Source organism: Canis aureus, chromosome 16, assembly GCF_053574225.1.
Source record: "Canis aureus isolate CA01 chromosome 16, VMU_Caureus_v.1.0, whole genome shotgun sequence".
Classification (NCBI taxonomy): domain Eukaryota; kingdom Metazoa; phylum Chordata; class Mammalia; order Carnivora; family Canidae; genus Canis; species Canis aureus.
This window is the reverse complement of record NC_135626.1, coordinates 27,949,052-27,969,681: the sequence shown is the minus strand read 5'-3', so window position 1 is coordinate 27,969,681 and position 20,630 is coordinate 27,949,052. Positions and strand designations below refer to the sequence as shown.

The 20,630-nt window shown below is 40.8% G+C and overlaps 1 protein-coding gene and 1 long non-coding RNA gene across 19 annotated transcripts in view; one reads left to right on the top strand and one right to left on the bottom strand.

Moving 5' to 3' along the window:
- The window catches only part of TEX14 (testis expressed 14, intercellular bridge forming factor), a 115,819-nt gene that overhangs the window by 13,559 nt on the left and 81,630 nt on the right, over positions 1-20,630 (bottom strand). For all 18 annotated transcript variants that reach the window (XR_013354305.1, XR_013354306.1, XM_077852482.1 and 15 more), the window contains 11 exons: positions 18,845-18,951; positions 16,229-16,354; positions 15,965-16,053; positions 14,582-14,863; positions 13,650-13,750; positions 11,632-11,751; positions 9,925-9,991; positions 6,792-6,873; positions 2,087-2,149; positions 1,455-1,582; positions 647-852 (listed from right to left, as the gene is read on the bottom strand). Coding sequence is in view for 16 of the 18 variants with exons in the window: in XM_077852482.1 (XP_077708608.1) it covers positions 647-852; positions 1,455-1,582; positions 2,087-2,149; positions 6,792-6,873; positions 9,925-9,991; positions 11,632-11,751; positions 13,650-13,750; positions 14,582-14,863; positions 15,965-16,053; positions 16,229-16,354; positions 18,845-18,951 (1,371 nt within the window). In the remaining 2 variants the exon portion in view is untranslated. The remainder of the gene's footprint in view (positions 1-646; positions 853-1,454; positions 1,583-2,086; positions 2,150-6,791; positions 6,874-9,924; positions 9,992-11,631; positions 11,752-13,649; positions 13,751-14,581; positions 14,864-15,964; positions 16,054-16,228; positions 16,355-18,844; positions 18,952-20,630) is intronic.
- LOC144286266 (uncharacterized) lies at positions 14,202-18,846 on the top strand. Its single transcript, XR_013354307.1, has 2 exons — positions 14,202-14,467; positions 18,665-18,846. It is a non-coding gene; the product is annotated as an uncharacterized LOC144286266 (long non-coding RNA).

Below are 20,630 nucleotides of genomic sequence, written 5' to 3'. Positions count from 1 at the left end.
GTTGATTTTTAAGTGAGGGCCAAAGCAAGTAATCAATTTGCCTATAAAATGGTCAACAGATTTTTTTTTTTGAAAGGTCAACAGATTTTTAATGAGGAGTATCAAGTAAGCAATTTGTAGTTTTCTTGAAGAGACTATACTATATGAAATATGAGGGAGAGAGGAGAGAAAAAAAGGAGGACAGCAGGGGGAGAAAAAAGAGGAGAGGAGAAGGTAATATGCAAATATGTGTTTTTATCGTAGACTATTAGTTCAGGAGTTCAGAGAAGGTGGAGATCCATCAAAACTCTCATGGATTGAAGCAGAGGAGGCATCAAAAAGGAAGCAGAACTCAAGCCTCCTCTAGTAAGCAAATTATGTGTAGACTAAAAGTACAGTGCAGGCGAAGGTAGCATTATAAGCTGTGGTAGTTTGGCTCTTTAAAGAAACTGCCAGACATTGATTGGGTGGGGGGGAGCAGGCATAAAAACCCAAGATCTATCCTACAATATACAGACTCATAGAGACACACCAGGGAGGCCTAGGGAAGATCTAACTTATTTTTTGCTTTCTTTAGAAAATGGATTTGGAGAAATCTTGGCACTTGGGATCCCCAAGGTTTTGGGGCTGACTCCAATAGTATGGAAAGCGGGGTTGATATACTTACAAGACTGGTCAATTTTGAAGGGATAGTTTCAGAGGAAGTAAGAAAGGAATCTAGGCTCTTTGCTTTCTCTCGAACAGTTGTAAATCTATCAGACGAAGTTTGAACAGATTCCTGACTGTTCCAGCATGAGGTAGACCCTGTTTTAATCTGAAATGTGATATTTTCAAGGCAGTCTTTATACCCACTGGCAGGTGAAGAACTCGACCCTGTTGCAGAAAAGAGGGCAATTAGTGTCCAAATTCTTTACATTATTTAAAAACAAAAACACAGAACTCTGTCTATACCAAGAATTCTCCAAATTGTTAATAACCAAAATAACCGCTGATATGAGACATAGCTCCTCAATATAAAAAAAATGATAGTCTCTAAACTTGGCCATCAAAATAAAAGGAAATTATTTGAACCACAAATATACGAGAACTAAGGACACCAGAGAGAGGCTATTTGATGCTGGCTGTTGGGGTTGCAGGACTGAAAACTATGTTTCCTTAAGCACAATAGGTTTTAAGTTACAAACTAGAAAATCCAACATATTTGCACTAAATTCAGTAGCGCTAGAGTATAAAGTAGTTTGTATTTGTGTGTCTCTACCACCAAAGTCAAAAATCTACCTATAGCTGCTTAATAACCACCACCAACAACAACCCCTACTTGGCCCCTCATGGGATTATCTTCATCAGCTCTGGTGCTAAAGAGACAACTCTGTACTATGAAGAAACACCTGCCAGTCTGTTCTCACGGTCTGATTTCCCAAAAGTCAATGGGATAGGAACTGTTCTCTCCAAACACTCCTCCCTGTAGTGATTACCTGGGCTGAGCGGAGTGCTGACACTGGTAGGTGCATGGTTTACTTTGGGTGTTTTACATGAGACTTTCTTAAAAGAACTATCTTGTTCACAGGAGATACTAGACAGGTCTTGAATGTCTGTCAGTGATCTAAGAAATTAAAAACACAAAGTAATTAGGAGATGTCTAGAAAAATCAAACAATATATTCCTGATGGGTGCTTTTAAAGGATGTTCTTGACAACAATCTTTATTTGGCAGTAGGCCAGAATTAAAGACTATCTTAGAATATTTTACGTATCTTAAAGAGAATATTAGAGAATATCCTAAAAAAAGAGATACTAACTTGAAACACAGCAGCTAAAAATAACTATTTCCATGGATGAAAGTATATTTATGTGGAAAACAGATCTCATCTACTTCAAGTTTACACTTATTAATATCATCATCATTACCACTATATTTCCTTGATTACAAGATGCTATTAATTTAGATCACATCATCATAACAGCTTTTTGGTGAAAGAAGAAACAGGCTCACTTTAAATGTATACATAAAAATGGGAAGAAATTATTCTCTTACAAATAAGGAAATACTATTCTCCTAAAACCAAGACTTTACACAACATCCTCAGGCAACCCTTTGGTGGCCCTACATGTCTTTGTCTTTCAGCTCCTTTGGTGATTCCTTTAATGTCTCCTCTTGTTCACCTTCAGTACTGTAAGAGAGAAAGTGAAAAAATTACATGAATCCCCTGTTAGCAGAGTGCACTAATCTAGTACAAGAGACCGGGTAATCAGCCCAGTGTGAGAAGCAGCAGGAAGGGTACTTCCTGAAGCTCAGAAATGTAAAGTAAGGGGATGCTTGGGTGGCTCAGTGGCTAAGCATCTGCCTTTGGCTCAGATCATGATCCCTGGGATTCAGTCCTACATTGGGCTCCCTGCGGAGAGCCTGCTTCTCCCTCTGCCTGTCTCTACCTCGCTCTCTGTGTCTCTCATGAATAATTTATTTTTTTTTAAGATTTTTATTTATTCATGAGAGACACAGAGAGAGAGGGAGAGACACAGGCAGAGGGAGAAGCAGGCTCCATGCAGGAAGCCCGATGTGGGACTCGATCCCAGGTCTCCAGGATCATACCCTGGGCTGAAGGCAGCACTAAACCACTGGGCCACCAGGGCTGCCCTCTCATGAATAATTTTTTTAAAAAATGGAGAGTAGGTTCTGGTCCTGGCTCTGCTAATGACTAGCCACGTATTCTCAGGCATGTCTGGGCCTGGCTCTGGGCCTCAGATTCTTTTCCAGAGATTGAATAAATACCCTCTAAGGGTCAGCCCATCTGAAATCAGCTGGTGATACTATATGACAGTGAGCAAGTTCCTGAGGAAATCAACAGAGCACAGGAAATCTGCCGGAGATGGAGGCTGGGGCAAAGGGCAGAGCCATGGGGCTTTACTACCTGTGAGACAGCTTCCTGCATGGATAATCAGGCAAGGCCAAGAGAGACTTATGCCAAAAAATGAGCAGAAAAGAATACTGAAAACAAACTTGACCTGTTTATATTCTAACCACTATCTAGGATTCAATTTCAATATCTGTTAAATACAAACTACAAGCCAGATCCTATGCTAAATTCTTCCATATGTTTTCATGTTTTTAAGCTTTACAACAATCCTATGAGACCAACGGTACAAAAGGAAGAGCATGGATTTTAGATAGAGTTGTAACTTTATTAATTCTGTTCACTAGAGTATTTGTTTCTCTTCTAAGCATACAGTAGGAGAGCATTTTTTTTTTGGCTCTCCTGGTTTATATAAATGGTTGCATGACTTGTTTTAACTAGTGAAATATAAATGAAAGTGATGTGAGTCACTTTTGGGCAGAAACCTTAAGGACAGTCCACAATTCATGCTCCCTTTTTCCTGCCTCAGCAACCAAGTACAAGGATGGAGTCTCCCTCAGCCTGGCTCTTGGACAGAAGGTAATATAGCACAGAACACTTCTAGAGAACCAACGATGGACATGGAGTCTGAGCAAAAAAAAAAATAAATTTTTGCTGTTTTAAGCCACTAAAATCTGGAAGTTGTTATACAGCATAGCCTAGGCTATCCTGACTGACACAGCCACTTACTAACTGCAGCCTTAGAAAAAAATGCTTAACAAAAACAGACACATAGATCAATGGAACAGAATAGAGAACCCAGAAGTGGACCCTGAACTTTATGGTCAACTAATATTCGATAAAGGAGTAAAGACTATCCCCTGGAAGAAAGACAGTCTCTTCTATAAATGGTGCTGGGAAAATTGGACATCCACATGCAGAAGAATGAAACTAGACCACTCTCTTTCACCATACACAAAGATAAACTCAAAATGGATGAAAGATCTAAATGTGAGACAAGATTCCATCAAATTCTAGAGGAGAACACAGGCAACACCCTTTTTGAACTCGGCTACAGTAACTTCTTGCAAGATACATCCACGAAGGCAAAAGAAACAAAAGCAAAAATGAACCATTGGGACTTCATCAAGATAAGAAGCTTTTGCACAGCAAAGGATACAGTCAACAAAACTAAAAGACAACCTACAGAATGGGAGAAGATATTTGCAAATGACGTATCAGATAAAGGGCTAGTTTCCAAGATCTATAAAGAACTTATTAACCTCAACACCAAAGAAACAAACAATCCAATCATGAAATGGGCAAAAGACATGAAGAGAAATCTCACAGAGGAAGACATAGACATGGCCAACATGCACATGAGAAAATGCTCTGCATCACTTGCCATCAGGGAAATACAAATCAAAACCACAATGAGATACCACCTCACACCAGTGAGAATGGGGAAAATTAACAAGGCAGGAAACCACAAATGTTGGAGAGGATGCAGAGAAAAGGGAACCCTCTTACACTGTTGGTGGGAATGTGAACTGGTGCAGCCATTCTGGAGGCTCCACCTCTGTGTGGAGGTTCCTCAAAGAGTTAAAAATAGACCTGCCCTACGACCCAGCAATTGCACTGTTGGGGATTTACCCCAAAGATACAGAGGCAATGAAACGCCAGGACACCTGCACCCCAATGTTTATAGCAGCAATGTCCACAATAGCCAAACTGTGGAAGGAGCCTTGGTGTCCATTGAAAGATGAATGGATAAAGAAGATGTGGTTTATGTATACAATGGAATATTACTCAGCCATTAGAAACGACAAATACCCACCATTTGCTTCAACGTGGATGGAACTGGAGGGTATTATGCTGAATGAAGTAAGTCAATCGGAGAAGGACAAACATTATATGTTCTCATTCATTTGGGGAATATAAATAATAGTGAAAGGGAATATAAGGGAAGGGAGAAGAAATGTGTGGGAAATATCAGAAAGGGAGACAGAACATAAAGACTCCTAACTCTGGGAAACGAACTAGGAGTGGTAGAAGGGGAGGAGGGCGGGGGGTGGGGGTGAATGGGTGACGGGCATTGAGGGGGGCACTTGACGGGATGAGCACTGGGTGTTATTCTGTATGTTGGTAAATTGAACACCAATAAAAAATAAATTTATTAAAAAAAATGCTTAAACTGTCTGAACTTCACTTGCCTTATTCGCAAGATGGAGGTAACAGTATATACCTCAGAGGACTGTTACGTGAATTAAATCTGAGAAAACTGAGTACCTGGTATATGGTAGCTGTTCAGGAAATAGTAGCTATAATTATTATAGATAAAGAAGCTGAGGCCTAGAAAGAGGGAAAGTAAATTGAATGTTATTGTACCAGGCACTTTACATCTATTATAGGGTTTTTTTTAAAGATTGATTGATTGATTTGAGAGAAAGGGAGAGAGAGTGCAAGCAAGTACACAGAGGAAGAGGGAAAAGGAGAAACACTCCCCTCTGATCTTGGGGCCCAAAGAAGCAGGGCTCAATTCCAGGACCCTGAGATCATGACCTGACCCGAAGGCAGACTCTTAACCAAGTGAGCCACCCAGGCACCCCTACTACTAGTTTTTTAAATCAGACTTTTTATTTTGAAGTCACTGCATATTCACATCAAGTTTAAAGAAACATACTTTACCCATGTTTCTCTGAATGGTAACATCTTACAAATCTTTTTTTTTTTTTTAAGATTTTATTTATTTATTCTTGAGAGACAGAGAGAGAGGCAGAGACACAGGCAGAGAAAGAAGCAGGCTCCATGCGGGGAGCCTGATGTGGGACTCGATCCCGGGACTCTAGGATCACGCCCTGGGCTGAAGGCAGGCACTCAACCGCTAAATCACCCAGGCGTCCCACATCTTGCAAATCTATAGAACAATATCACAACCAAGATATCAACATTGATACAGTCAAGATACAAAACATTTCCACCACCACAGGGATCCCTCATGCTGCCCTTTTATAGGCATATCTACTTCTCTCCTACTGCGTACCTCTTCCTTATCCCCTGGAAATCACTCATTTGTTCTTAATTTCTATAATTTCATAATTTTAAGAATGTTATATAAATGAAATCATATAGTAAATAACTGGGGGATTGCTCTTTCCACCCAGCACAATTCTCTGGAGATTTATCCAGGTTGTTGCATGTATCAATAATAGTGCATTGTTTTTCATTGCTGAGGAGTATTGCACAGTATGGATGTACCAGTCTGTTAAATCATTGACTCGTTTGATGACATTTGGGTTTCCAATTTCTGGTTATTACAAATAAAGTTGCAAAACTAAAATAAATAAATAAAGTTGCTATAAACATTCATGTATTTGGGTTTTTTTTTTTTTAAGATTTATTTATTTATTTATTTGAGAGAGAGTGAGAGAAAGCTTGAGCACAAGCAGGAGAGGCAAAGGGACAGGGAGAGAGAATTCCCAGCAGACTCCAAGCTGAGCGTGGAGCCTGACCAGGGACTCGATCTCAAGATCCTCACAACCTGAGTGGAAAGCAAGAGTCAGATGCTCAATCAACTGCACCACCTAGGTGCCCCTATATATGTGGTTTATATGAACATTTCTCTGCATTAAATGCCAGGAGTTATGTTATTACTTTCAATTTCTATGTCAGCACTCTCTGTAAGTATTCTTGTTCCTGGAATCTTACAAATGGAGAAACAGAAGAGAGGGGTTGAGAAACCTGACCAAGGTTACAGAGATGGAAAGGCAGAGTCAGGATCTGAATACAGATAATGACTCCTTTTCACAATCCTTCACAATCTTGCTGAACAAATCCTAAGAAAGCTAAGCTGCCCAAAGCTCATTTTTATGACATGGTAGCTAAGACATTTGAGGACAAGCAATATATAAATATAGGATATTATCATCATTTAACATTACTTCTGTGAGGCTGAAACTACAAATAAAATACTAGCACATACCTTTGTATAGGTTGGAATTGAGACCTAGTCAAAATCTCAGCATTCCTTCCAAGGCTTTTTCTCATTTGGAAATTTTCTTCACCTTAAACAATAAAGTAAATACATTTTTTAACTGAATTTTTGCCAACCCAGATTATTACTTTCATTTCCTAGAATTTCCCTTGGTCTGGTCCAGAATAAGAAATAATCTAGATAAACAAAGTACTTCCTAATTAGGTTTGGATTGAGTGCTGAAGAGGATTGCTCTGAAAGTTTATTTTCCTTGCTCAGAAGGGGTAACTATATTCTGACTCTCAGAATACAATCAAGCCATTTACTGGCTTTTCAGTCATAACCACTCGGTTATTTCTGGAGACAAATGTTGTTTTGTCTTTTCAGGAAGGCAAACTGACCTGGTTCCTGTCAACAGACACCAGGGGGCGTTGAAACCAAGAACTGTTTGTTCATTAAAGATCCAAATAGAAAAGACCATTAGCTGGGCATTCCCAGGATGTTAACTGTGCCTCTTGGCTAACAGACTCCACTTAAGGGGGGCGGGGGGGGGGGGCGGCTATTTCAACTATGCTCTGTTTCCCCTGACATCAAGTGTCTGAAGATATTCCCCACCAGTTCTCAGTAAGATACTTTGCAGACCTTCGGGCAGACAGGGCCACTATCCATTTTCCTTCCCACCACTATACTGCTCTGGTTTATAGAGAAGGGGACAGATAGAGCAGCCTGGCTTCTTGGCAAATGCACATGATCCCTCTGCCATTCCTTAGGAACACATAGTCTGGTGGGCAAAGGGGAGGCCCACCAAAGCAACGTCATCTTTAGCAGGTACCAAGAACATCTGAAACCCCAACAGTAGAGAAAAATTGGGGTTCTTCTTTTCATGACTTTCTTTCAAATATCTAGAAAGCATAAAGGAATTCCTAATAAGCACAATTAGAGCTGGAGGAAAACTTAGAGATTTTAGAGTCTCTCTCCTTTATTTTATACAAAGGAAGAGTAGGGCTCTGGGGTGAAATGACTTGCCCAAGGTAATGCAAGGGAGGTGCGGGAAATCAGTGGCAGAACTGGGTTTGAACCCAGCATGGGTCCAATTGGTACCTGTGGCAACACCTGGTATTGAAGGAGTATATGTTAGAGCCCTAATGGAAAAGGGGGAAAAAGGCTCAAAGCAGGAAATGAGTAAATCAGAGGCTTCTTCATGTATTTCGGATATCTGTATCAAACTTAGCCCTAGGTTTTTTACCTATCTGCCCCATAACTTCTCTATCCTACTCTACCCTCTTCCAAACAGAAGTGAAATGGCTATACATAGGCCAGGTTCACACAGAAAATGATCATGGGCAGAGGTTCCACAGAAGGAAGTGGATAACCTAAGACCCAGGTCTGGGGACTTTTAATACATGTTGTCCTGAGAATTTAACTGTTCATCTAAAAGCTTATTGCTTCTTAAAATGCTCTTGACTGTGACAGGGGCATGAATCAAGTTAGAGGTGGAAGACAGAGCATCCAGCAGGAGGAAGGGAATAAAGTTCAGAACTCAAGCCCACTATGCCTGGGTTCAGAATGCTGAGACATGAAAACAGACAGCTACATGGCTCAATAAGTGGGTAACTCTGGCTTTAAAATAGATGGTTGTATACCTTAAAAGAGTAAAAGTGTACAATTTTTAAAATGTCTATATCAGAACCAGTGGTTCACTTCTACCTTATCTTATGCCACACCCGGGCTATTGATCCAAAGTTAATTTCTGGGCAGCCCTGGTGGCGCAGCAGTTTGGCGCTGCCTGCAGCCTGGGGTGTGATCCTGGAGACCTGGGATCGAGTCCCACGTCGGGTTCCCTGCATGGAGCCTGCTTCTCCCTCTGCCTGTGTCTCTGCCTCTCTCTCTGTGTGTGTGTGTGTGTGTGTGTGTCTCTCATGAATAAATAAATAAAATATTTTTAAAAAAAGTTAATTTCTCATGTAACAGAAAGCAGCTGCTGTGTTATATAGAACCCAAGGCCTCCCAAGGGAAGGATGTTATGTTGACTATGCTCTATCGGCTGTTATTAACTCTTTGCCAAGATGCTAAGCAAGCAAAGGAAAATGCCTTTTGGAGTAGAAAAGGACATGAAGAGCAAGTTCCAGTTTTTGTTGTGCCAATAACCAGTCGTATGGCCTGAGCAAATCCTTCAATTCAGCTCAGTGAAGATAACCAAGCATCTGCTATGTGCCACAAAGGGGTGAGAAATCTAACGAAAGACTAGAGGGAAGAGCAGCCTGGGTGGCTCAGAGGTTCAGCACCACCTTCAGCCCAGGGCCTGATCTGGAGACCCGGGATCAAGTCCCACATCGGGCTCTCTGCAAGGAGCCTGCTTCTCCCTCTGCCTGTGTCTCTGCCTCTCTCTGTGTGTGTCTCTCATGAATAAATAAATAAAATATTTTTTTAAAAGACTAGAGGGGGGAAAAAAAAGAGGAGGAGAGAAAGAAGTGGGAGAGGAGGAGCAGCAGCAGCAACCACTAAACATATGCTCTAAGAATGCAAGGCAAGGGCAGCCTGGGTGGTTCAGCGGTTTTGCGCTGCTTTTAGCCTGGGGCGTGATCTTGGAGACCCGGGATCGAGTCCCACGTCGGGCTCCCTGCATGGAGCCTGTTTCTGTCTCTGCCTCTGTGTGTGTGTGTGTCTCATGAATAAATAAATAAAATCTTAAAAAAAAAAAAAAAAAAGAATGCAAGGCAAGTACAGATAACATGATATGTGGATGTCAGGAGGCTGGTGAGGGGCAGGAGATTCATTCTAATGAGGGGAAATCCCTGAGCCCTCATCTGTAAAAATCAAAGCCCTGGAGGAGGTTATCTCTAAGGACTGTTCCAGCTCTAAAGATCTGTCATCCAATAGAAAGTGAAAGCAAGTAAAAAGGAATCTGCCTTAAGAGTTTATTACCAGGGCAGCCCGGGTGGCTCGGTGGTTTAGCGCCGGCTTCGGCCCCGGGCGTGATCCTGGAGACCCAGGATCGAGTCCCATGTCAGACTCCCTGCATGGAGCCTGCTTCTCCCTCTGCCTGTGTCTCTGCCCCTCTCTCTCTGTGTCTCTCATGAATAAATAAAAGAAAAAAGCTTGAATTATCTTTAAAAAAAAAAAAAAAGAAAGAGCTTATTACCAGAGCCTGGAGGTTGGGCAAATACATCTTGTATTCCTTCAAAGTCCTCTTCTATGGGACTGGAGGTCTACATAAGAATAAAAGAGCAAAGAAAGCAGGGTCACTGGAGGCTGACATATAATCAGAAGGTAGAAGGAGAATCTCTTGATGTTCTTAAACCTTGAAAATCCTTGTAAGGTTCTTGCATCTTTTATAGAAAAAGAATAAACCTGTTTCAAAGACACTAAGTACTCATTTGTACTTTATGTTCCTCCTCAACATGGCTTCCCCTGCCTCCCACTGTGAGGAGGAACTATGTGACTTTTCCCTCCTTTATTTCATTATCCCTTCCTCTCCAACCTTCCAACAAAGATGTTTTGATTCCTAGGACCTTCATCAGAAAAGCAAAAAAAGGTTGGGGGGCACTTTGATGGCTCAGTTGTTTACATCTGCCTTCAGCTCAGGTCATGGTCTCAGTGTCCTAGAATCCAGCCCCACATGGAGCTCCCTACTCAGCGGTGAGTCTGCTTCTCCCTCTCCCTTTGCCCCTCCCCCTCTGTGCTCTCCCTTCCTCTCGCTCAAATAAATGAATAAAATCATTAAATAAATTAATTAATTAAATAAGGGGAAAAAAAGAAAAAGAAAAGCCAAAGAAGTTTGGAAAAATGGCCCAGACTGCAAAGTTACTTTCTGGGGTGAGAATTCAAAACACTGGTTCATTTGAGAGGGTGCAGTGACTGGGAGGAGGAGGCCTAGGAGGTCTTCTGGAGGACAGATGACATTCTGCTTCTTGATCTTGGTGCTAGTTACATGAACATGTTCAATCTGTGCAAGTCCATGAGCTGCACACTTAAGAGCTGTGTACTTTTCTCTATGTTACATTTTATATATGTGTATATATACATATACATATGTACATAGTATGTGTGTGTATGTGTGTGTGTATATATATATATACATATACTTTTATCTTTTTATTAAAGATTTTCTTAACATTCCAGTCTGCTCACAGTAAAATCAAGAATAGTTGAAAGATTAATAATGAAAAACTGCTCTGAGTTATCAGAAGTGCAGAATAGTGGAAATGATGCTTCTGTTGTATCACTGAATTCTTGTCAGTCAAATGTTGTGTTTGAGACATACAACCCTCCTCCCTTTCCTCCACCCCATCTTCCGTATTGGTAAAAGGTCCAAAAAAGGTGGCAGGTTAGCAGGAAGGTGAGGTAGAAATTCTATAAATAAGGAAATCCAAGCAGCTTCATTTTATAACTGAAAATACTCTGTACAAATAGGTGATTGTCAAAGCTAGGCCAGTTCCTGAGAAAGCCCCATGCACTGCTCAACCTCACAATCATGCTGAGCCCTGGCCTCTGATGCTGGCTCTCCTGCTATTGACGCTTGGCAGGCCAGGGCTAATTCCCTACTACTTCTTCACACAGAGGAATAACAGCAGGCCTTCTTCTCTTCTCCAAAGGAACGATATGTGAATTAGGTAGCATGAAGAAAAGTGTTTTGAAAAAAAGTACAAAGTCCTGTACAAATGCAGGAACCGCAGTGTTGGGAGAAACTGCATATGACCTTCCATTTTCAAAACTCTCTATTTTTCAGATGTCTTTTCAAAACACATGAAAACACTGCTAAGTCAATATTATACACTTAAGCTATTTTAAAAGGAGTAAGGCAATAGAGAAAGCTGAAAAATACTTTACCCTACACTGTGGTTTTTACCTCTAGAGCTAAGTTTTCTTCAGCAGTCGAGGAATAAAAATATTCATGTTCTGGAGTTAAAAATTCATCTGTTATGTCCTCAGAAGACTCTGGTGAACAAGTTGATCGCATGGACTGATCCTATTAACAATGCAGGAAATCACTTTTAGGTTGGTGTTCATTGTAAACAAATCCCTTTATAGTTGGATACAGTGTTAATAATGGGGTTATCTAAAATTACCCAGTAGTAAGAGTGATACTCTCTGAGCTGGCCCTTCTTGCCTGCTCAAACATTTGCCTCTGACTTCCTTCCCCAGTGAGCTGTGAAACCTCTGCAGCAAGTGAGGCAAATGACAGTCCTGGGACTCATCATCTTCATCTGCACAGTGGAGGGGGAGGGAGTTGGGTGACCTTTCTGTTCCGAAATACTAAGAAAGGCCCTAGACAACTCAAGCTGGGATGGAGCTTGAACACCCACAGATGCTTTGTCCTCCAGATGAGGAAGCTGAGATCTCTAGCAACTGAAGAGTTCCCTGGGTGCTACAGTTTAAAAGCAAGCGAAGGAACATGATGTTAAAAATAGCAACACAAGGCGCCTGGGTGGCTCAGTCAGTTAGGTATCTGCCTTCAGCTTGGGTCATGATCCCAAGTCCCTGAGATGGAGCTTGCTTCTTCAGGATCTGAGCTCACTGTGGGTATCTGCTAGAGGATTCTCTCTCTCCTTCTCCCCCCCAGCTCATGTCTGCACTCTCCCTCTCTCTCAAGTAAATTTAAAAAAAAGCTTTAAAATAAAAATAACAATGCAATCTCAATAATAAAAATAAAATTTGAAAATTCAAAAGTACCAATTATTTCTTCAACATCTCTGTTCCACCTCTTCCTTTTCTGCTGATTTTTCCACATGCAGGCACTGATTACCACATGGGCAGGCAACTAACTCCTCTTTATACCTTCAGTCATCTCTTTGCAGAGGTTTCGTGATTTATTTCCTTGGATGCTGCTTTTGCAACAAGCCTCCTCTTCCTATGCACTTGGCAGCTGCTCCCTTTTACCTCTCATATCAAATTGAAACTTCTCAGGTAAGCCTGGCCTCACATACTCTCCCCACTCTCCTGACAGACTTGCTTCTCCAGTCAAGCCAGTATACTTAACACGGCCTATCCTTCCAGGTCTCATGTGAGAAAAAGAAAAATGTTACTACAATTGTATTTTTATATTATTTCATTTTCAGTTGCTGTTTATATTCTTTAAGTGACTGTGTCCTCATATCATAATATTGAAAAATTCTGGTCCCTCAGCCTGGCTGGACTGTAGCCCAACTGCATGCTTTAAGGACATGTTAAATCCCTAAAACAGGGCAGCCCTGGTGGCCCAGTGGTTTAGCGCTGCCTTCGGCCCAGGGTGTGATCCTGGGGACCCAGGATCCAGTCCTGAGTCGGGCTCCCCTCATGGAGCCTTCTTCTCCCTCTGCCTGTGTCTCTGCCTCTCTCTGTGTGTCTCTCATGAATAAATAAATAAAATCTTAAAAAAAAAAACCCTAAAACAGGGTTAGAACCTCAATACACTGATCCTGCTGAGGTGCAGTCATCAGGCATGAACACATTCTTTCTGCTGAGAGCTGAATTTGGGTCTTAGAGGACATTCTAGGCAAAGGCACTCTCATCACAACCCTGGCCTTGTTCTTCCTACTCCAATCAAACCTCAGTCACCTGTTGGGCTACAAGCTTTGATACTTGACCTCACACTGGGCTTCCAGAGTTGGTCTCATCTATCCAACCAGACAGGAAGCTCAAGGGCTTCCTGAATCTGACACTTGTCTGTGTTCTGCACAAGCTCCAAGATACACAATGCTCTAAGTTGAATTGACTCAAAAAGTATTTAGGCGGGGAAGAAAAACTTCCTCATTTGTGTCAGACACGTGAGAACACATACTCCCAACAAAAAAGAACTACTATAGACAACATTTCACTGTCGTAGTATATAACAACTCAGTTCTACTTTGTCAGATTCAACCTGGCTCTGCAGGCCATATTACTTACACTGTAAGATTTCTCAATGACCACAGATGCATCAGAACTTGCTTGAAAGACTTCACTATGCTCTGGCTGCTCATTTTTTCTGAGAGACAGGTGCCTGTTACCTAATGATTTTAACACAACCAGGGCCATAGTCATTCAGTGATATTTAGATGGCATGGAAGGAGAGAAGAGTGGTGTGAGAGAAGAGATGTGGGAATATTCTGCCAAGGGTGGCCATGTCCCATCTGTCAAGTTCAGTCCAGAAAGTGATTTGGCCTGGCCCCAATACATAGTCTTGTATCATCAATCCTTTTGCCCACACATTCTAAAGCAATGCTTAATAAGGAACAGATTCTAAATACTGAAAGAGCCCAAGCCACTAGATTGTCTACCTAAGTGATAATTTTAGATGCATCTTTCTTTGACTGGTAAACAACTATGAAATAATATTCCATGCCCTACTTTCAAACAAATAAACAGGTGGAACCACATGGCTTTCAGTTTAAACCTATAAATTCTATAAAGTGATGACAGTCAATGCCTTTTGTCTCTAGGTTCTTCTGGCATAGAATCTCTGGGAGCCAGTGGAGTTTTTCTGGCTTAAAATGCAATGCAAGGAAATGGGCAGTAGGGAATGGCCATCTATCTACCACTGCACTCAAGTAAGAAAGATTCATTTCCCTGCCAGGTCAGATCCAGGGACAGGATCATTGTATAGAGATTATTCTGCTTCCTTTGAGCAAACAGATCTGCTCCAGTAACAGAAAAACTCACAAATCTTTGGATTTCTTTACCTTCTGGAAGGACAGTAGAATCAAAAGGGTACGCTGCTTTCCCAGGTAATTCAGGGTTCCCAGAGAAAAGGAGAAAAGACCAAGCAAAGGAAATATGCCAGGAGGCTTACTAACAACTTGATAGAGTTCACCTATCCCAATGCCTCCAACTGAACTTACTGATGTAGCTTTGAGGCCCAGGCTGTCTGCCATGCTGATCCCTGTCACAGTCACCGTTGTCCGTTTTGTCACATTTGCCATTTCCTCCTGGCTCATCATTTTTCCTGGGATACTCTACAGTGCACTGCCAGCCCAATTTCTCAGGGTCCCTCATCGGGAGCTGTAGCAGGGAATCAGGCTCATTTTTAGCCTCACCCTCTAGAGTCATACTACTCTGAGGATGCCATGGTGGTACCATCAGCTGCCCAGTAGCTGCTCTCTCTGCCATTTCTTTCACCTCCACTGGAGAGAAGAGAAAGCAGCATTTAACATAGAACTGTGAGCACTGGAAACAAAAGCTTTTGCTTCCTAAAGAGCTGCCTTATACTTTTATATTTTATAGCTCATATTGTAAAAAGAATTGCCTTTTTAGAATTGCATCAACCTTAGCTTGGCCCTGTTTGGCTTGAAGGGGAGAAGAGAATTGGTAACAGAGGGAAGGAAAGAATTTCAGTTCATTTCTGAATTCTGGTAATGGAAAGTAGCAGAAAACTTGTAGATAGACATTCTTGCTGTGAAAATTTTATAATAAAATAACATCTATAGCCCCCAGTCTGTAGAGACTAGTGGAAAGGATTCTCTCTGAGTTTGTCTAGCCTCTCTAGACTACACAGAGCTCATATTTTGGGAGTGTGTGTGTGTATGTGTGTATATGTGTGTGTGTATTTTTTTAATGTGTGTCTGCATGAGCACATCTTCATTCCAAATGTTCTAAACTTTTGTTATTGTTATTTAACACATTAGTATTAAAAAACACAGATACCATATCCTTTTAAACTTATAAAACTGTTACAAAAGGAAATGCCCACAGGATATGCAAAAGTGACACTGCATGCTCTCTACTTTCATAATGAATGTTACACATTAAATTTCTATACTGTGTATTGTTTTGCTACACTTGTTATATAATATGCATCAACACATATATAATGGAAATGTTTCCTATAAAGTCCAAAAATGAAAAAAGTTTTTCCCAGAAAAATAAATCACTAAACAGAACAGTATACATAGTGGTGGGCTTGACAATCTCTTTTCTTTAGGCTAATAACACAAAACGTATTCATTTAAACAATGTTTAAAAAACTCATCTTAATAAAAGCTTATTTTTCCTGACTAGGTGGTAAACAAAAAAGGAGGAGGAGGAGGAGGAGGAGCAAGAAAAAAGCACTTCCTTTCTGCAATTTATAATCAAAAAGGCCTTGCTTTTAAACTAAAATGATCCAATAGAAGAAAAGAAATGTGGGAGGCTGGTGCAATACGAGCTGTGTACTTAGAGATAAAAACCAGATTAGAAATATACTTTAAATTTCATTGGCCCAACAAAATCTATGACTTTTTACTCACTTTTCCATTTTAAGTGTACATTTCCATCATCTTCATTATTTCTTAACCTCACATTACAGATTTCAGAAGATACAGATTCCAGACTCATCCTAAATTGGGGGAAGGGTGGACACAAATATGCCAGTTTGCTCAAGTTTCTGACACAACCCTGAACCCACAAGCCCACCCAGAGGACAGTCCCCCTACTCTCAGAGCCATTCCTGAAGCTGAATGACTACCACCAGAGAGCGCCAGACTCAATGTTCAGATCACAAAACTCCTTACCTCATAGAGCCCTGGTCAGGGATAGCCAACAGGAGAGGTCCCTTGGGGTGGCTTGACACAGTGACAAGTGCGCTATTAAACTGAGTCAGCCTGGTTCGGGCACTGGACTCTTTAGGCTTTCCATGGCTAAGAAATGAAAGGACTAGGTTAGAAGATCTCTGAAGATTTTTTTCAGTTTCCGAGTTCAGATTTCATGATTCTAAAAGCACTCCTGAGAAATTTTCAGAGGGAGAAGAAATCCACAATTGAAACCCAGTTTCACCAGACAGACTTCTGAGCCCTAGCAGAGCCCCCTAACAATGCCACAGAACACAGGTGATGATACAATTAACTGTTCCTTACCCTTCCATCAGAATCTCCAGTAACAAGCCCACCTGCGTATCAGTGAGAGCACAATAATTAATATTTGCAAAAATGGCCACAAGGCACCAAGGAGTCTAAAGAACATTCAGAGATCTTCAGCCTACTCTCACTAAGTTCAAGACACTACCTGCCACTCACCAGATGCCTGCCTGTGGCATACTTTAACCTTTCACGACCAAGGTTTCCTCATCTGAAAATTAAGGGAATCTTTCTTCCTCTACATATCCATGATTACATATACATCTCATCGCCTACCAAAGTAACTCCTTGAAAATATGTGACCTGTGGCATATGTATGAATTCCTTGTCATCGTGAATGCCCTACTTCCCTGCTGGATCAGGGAAGACACAGAGACACTGCTGAACTGGAAAGGGCAGATCTGGCTGGCTCCTTTAAAGAGCAATTTGGCAGCAGCTATCAAGAATCTTTAAAATGTTTAAATCCTTTGACCTAGTAACTCTACTTCCATCAATCCATCAAGGACATAACCCAAAGTGTAGAAAAAGCTGCACTACAAGTCACTGCAGCCCTATTCAAAATGGATAAAAGCATGAAACATGCTATAATTCAACAATGGGGGGGGGGAATCCAACAAGTTTGAATTTATAGGATGTTTTCTTTTTTTAATCTTTATTTACTTAAGTAAACCCTATATCCAACATGGGGCTCAAATTCACAGAATTTAGGTTGATAAGAGAGAGATCAAGAGTTGCACACTCTTCCAACTGAGCCAGTCAGGCACCCCCAGCATGTTTTTTAATAATGTGGGATAATGCTCTTGTTCTAATGTTCTAATGTTAAGATGAAAAATCAGGATATGAAAGTACCTATATGGGGGGATCTGGGTGGCCCAATTGGTTAAGCATCTGACTCTTGATCTCAGCTCAGGTCTTTATATCAGGGTTGTGGTTCAAGCCCTGCATTGGGCTCCACACTGGGTGTGGAGCTTACTTAAAAATGAATGAATGAGTGAATAAATAAATAAATGTAACTGTATATAATTACAATTTAAACTTTTAGGGCAGCCCTGGTGGCGCAGCGGTTTAGCGCTGCCTGCAGCCCAGGGTGTGATCCTGGAGACCCTGGATCGAGTCCCACGTCAGGCTCTCTGCATGGAGCCTGCTTCTCCCTCTGCCTGTGTCTCTGCCTCTCATTCTCTCTCTGTGTTTCTATGAATAAATAAATAAATAAATCTTAAAAAAAAAAGATTAAACTTTTAAAAGCATACAAAAAAACTAGGTGAATTGGTAGCAAAATGTCAAACTTTCTTTTGTCTGTTTTTTGTTCTTTTGGGGGAACAGGGTGAATGGAGGTAGGGGAGGCCACAACTATGGCTTTGCTTTGTCATCTAACGGCCATACTGTCACCACACCTGCTTCTCTCAATGATGTGAGCTCTAACCCCTTTGAGGCCAGTTAGTTGGTTCTACAGTAATTCCCTTTGTAAAGGTAAAGTACATTGAACTAAAATTTCTGGGCATTTTCCTTGATTCTCCTTTAGTGGGCACATTTACCAATGTGAAGGGAACAGAAAACTCTTGTCATTAGTCTCAGTTACCACTGGGAGAGAAACAAAAAGTTACTTTTTTCCAGGAGAACTGACTTCAAAGCCATGGATTAAAGCTACCATTTAACAACAGAAAAAGGAAAACTAAAATTGATAGACAGTCTTTCTTGAAACACATTTACTGGCCCTTTAATAATTGCCCCTATGCAAAATAAAATTTGTTTTACCTAAATTCTGAAAAACTCAGGGTACACATATGCTCTCCTTCCTAGAATTTGTACTGAAGCTGACTGATTTCATTGATTTGGCTGAAAATCAAAGGCTGCATGGTAACAGTTATACTGGTCAACCCCTCCTCTGGAGTCAGGGATGCTTATTTTGAACAACCCCAGTTTCCAAATAGTTTGGTCTCTGGGGCACTGACAGCTGGAATATTTGGCATTTCTTTTAATAAGAAAAATAATCTGGGAAGCTTCGGAAAGGAAAGGTGCTTTGCTTTTTGACAAATGATGATTTCTGCCTGATTAGCCTGCCAGTTCCTTTACCTTGGATGTTTTCTCCTACAGGTTTCCATTATATGGCTCATCCTACCCACTTGAAATAGAAAACCTGCCAAGATCTATTTCTGTTAGTATTCTTCATCACCCAATCTCTTTGTCACAAGACACATGAAGATCATTTAGTGGTTTTGGGACCACATGGGTGTCTAAAGGCCTGGTGACACAAAGAATAAAATGTTACCCCACCTGCTGGTATTTGGGCTCCTGTTTCTTTCCAAACTGTGCTTGGCTCCTTGAGTGGGCTGTGATTGTTCACAAGGGCTCTGTTTTCCAGGTCCACAAAAAGTTGGCAGCTTAAAAAGTAGTAAATGTGTTTCAGTACTTTGATAAAAGAAATTCCTCTTCACTCTCACATTCTATTTTTCAAGTCATTCTTGCTAAATATACAAAAATAACCAGACTTACGAAGATTATTTCCCTTTGCATGTTTCATATCTAGTAACTCATCTTTTGGCTGGAGGTCCTTATACAGAAATGCTGGCCCCCAGGAAGCCAGTCCAGACTGGGAGCAAGTGAAGAATGAGCAGATAAAACAGACTTCAAAAATCGAGTAACTTTCCCTTATACTATTACTAAGTCAGCAAGCTTTGTGGCAGGAGCTTTGGGTCCTGGGTTCTAGTCTAATCCTTCCTCAGAATAATCTAAGAGAGTCTTCTGCTTCAGCTTTGTCATCAATATAATACAGAAAGTAGTAACCTGAATTCACCAGTTGGGGATGCTATGAAAATAGGACACAGTAAAATAAAAGCTACAATACTTTGGAAATAGAAGTAAATTAAAGCCTGTATATTTTATCCCAAAGAGAAAATTCTGGATCTGCTTATTACAATTTTCACAAACTTAGTTCATCATATTTTCTAACCTGAAGCAAGTTAAGGTAGCAAATGTGGTGCACTGGGATAGCAGCATGATGTCCAAAGGTGAGAGGATGCATAAAAATGGTCATAAGCTCCCTGAAGTATGAGCTCCAGAGGATTTTGCATGGGGGCAAAGATTCCTTAGCAGGAGCTGAAGGCAACAACTTTATCATGGAGCAACAAATAACACATGTCCTAAAAAATGTCAGTCACCAAAGAAAGATTAGAAAATATTGAGAATATATTCAGAATAGGATTTAGGATAACAGGAAGTTTGTAATGTTTCATTTGGCATGATTAAATATTTAATAACTGAGAAATTAAAGGAATGAATTTCAATTATCTGAAAAATCCATTTAGTTGGAAATGCCATATTCCTTTATTATAGTAGAAAGGGCAGACTTTTTAAAGAAAAACTCAATGTGGTATAATTGTTTTATATATAATCAGATGTACTAGTAGATAGTTTTCAATGACACCTGCCATCAATTCCTTCCCTTCTTGTCCACACTGCCACAAAATAGCTGGAATCGACTTCCCTCCCCTTGAATCTGAGTTAGCTTTGTGACTTTGACCTACGGAAAAAAGCAGAAGTGATATTGTCCCCAGGGCTGGGACTAGTTTTTAAGAGGTTTGGCAGCTTCTGCTTTCACTTGGGAAGCCAGCTGTCATGCTATAGAGAAGATGGGGTGAGACTATTTATTGAATGATGAGAAAGTCAAGTGCAGAGAGATGCCACTAGGAGGAGCCCAGTACACTAGGCATATAAATGAGGCCTTGGACCTTCTTGCCCAGCCCAGCCTCCAGCTGAATACAGTCAAGAGAGTGATCCTAGCCCAAGCTACATGGCGTAAAAGAATCACCTGGGTTAGCCCCAACATGGAATTCTGAAAAATAATAAATCACTGTTATTTTAAGCCACTAAGTTTCGTTTTTGGTTGTTGTTGTTACTATACAGCAAGAGATAACCAAAACATAATATACAAGAAAAGTTATTTCCAACAATTTTCTAGCAAATCTGAATTTTCAACAGAAATAGAAGTATTAGAGTCTAAGTAAATTCTTTCTGCCTTCTCTTTACACAAAAAACAAATGCCAATGCTTTTCCAAACGTT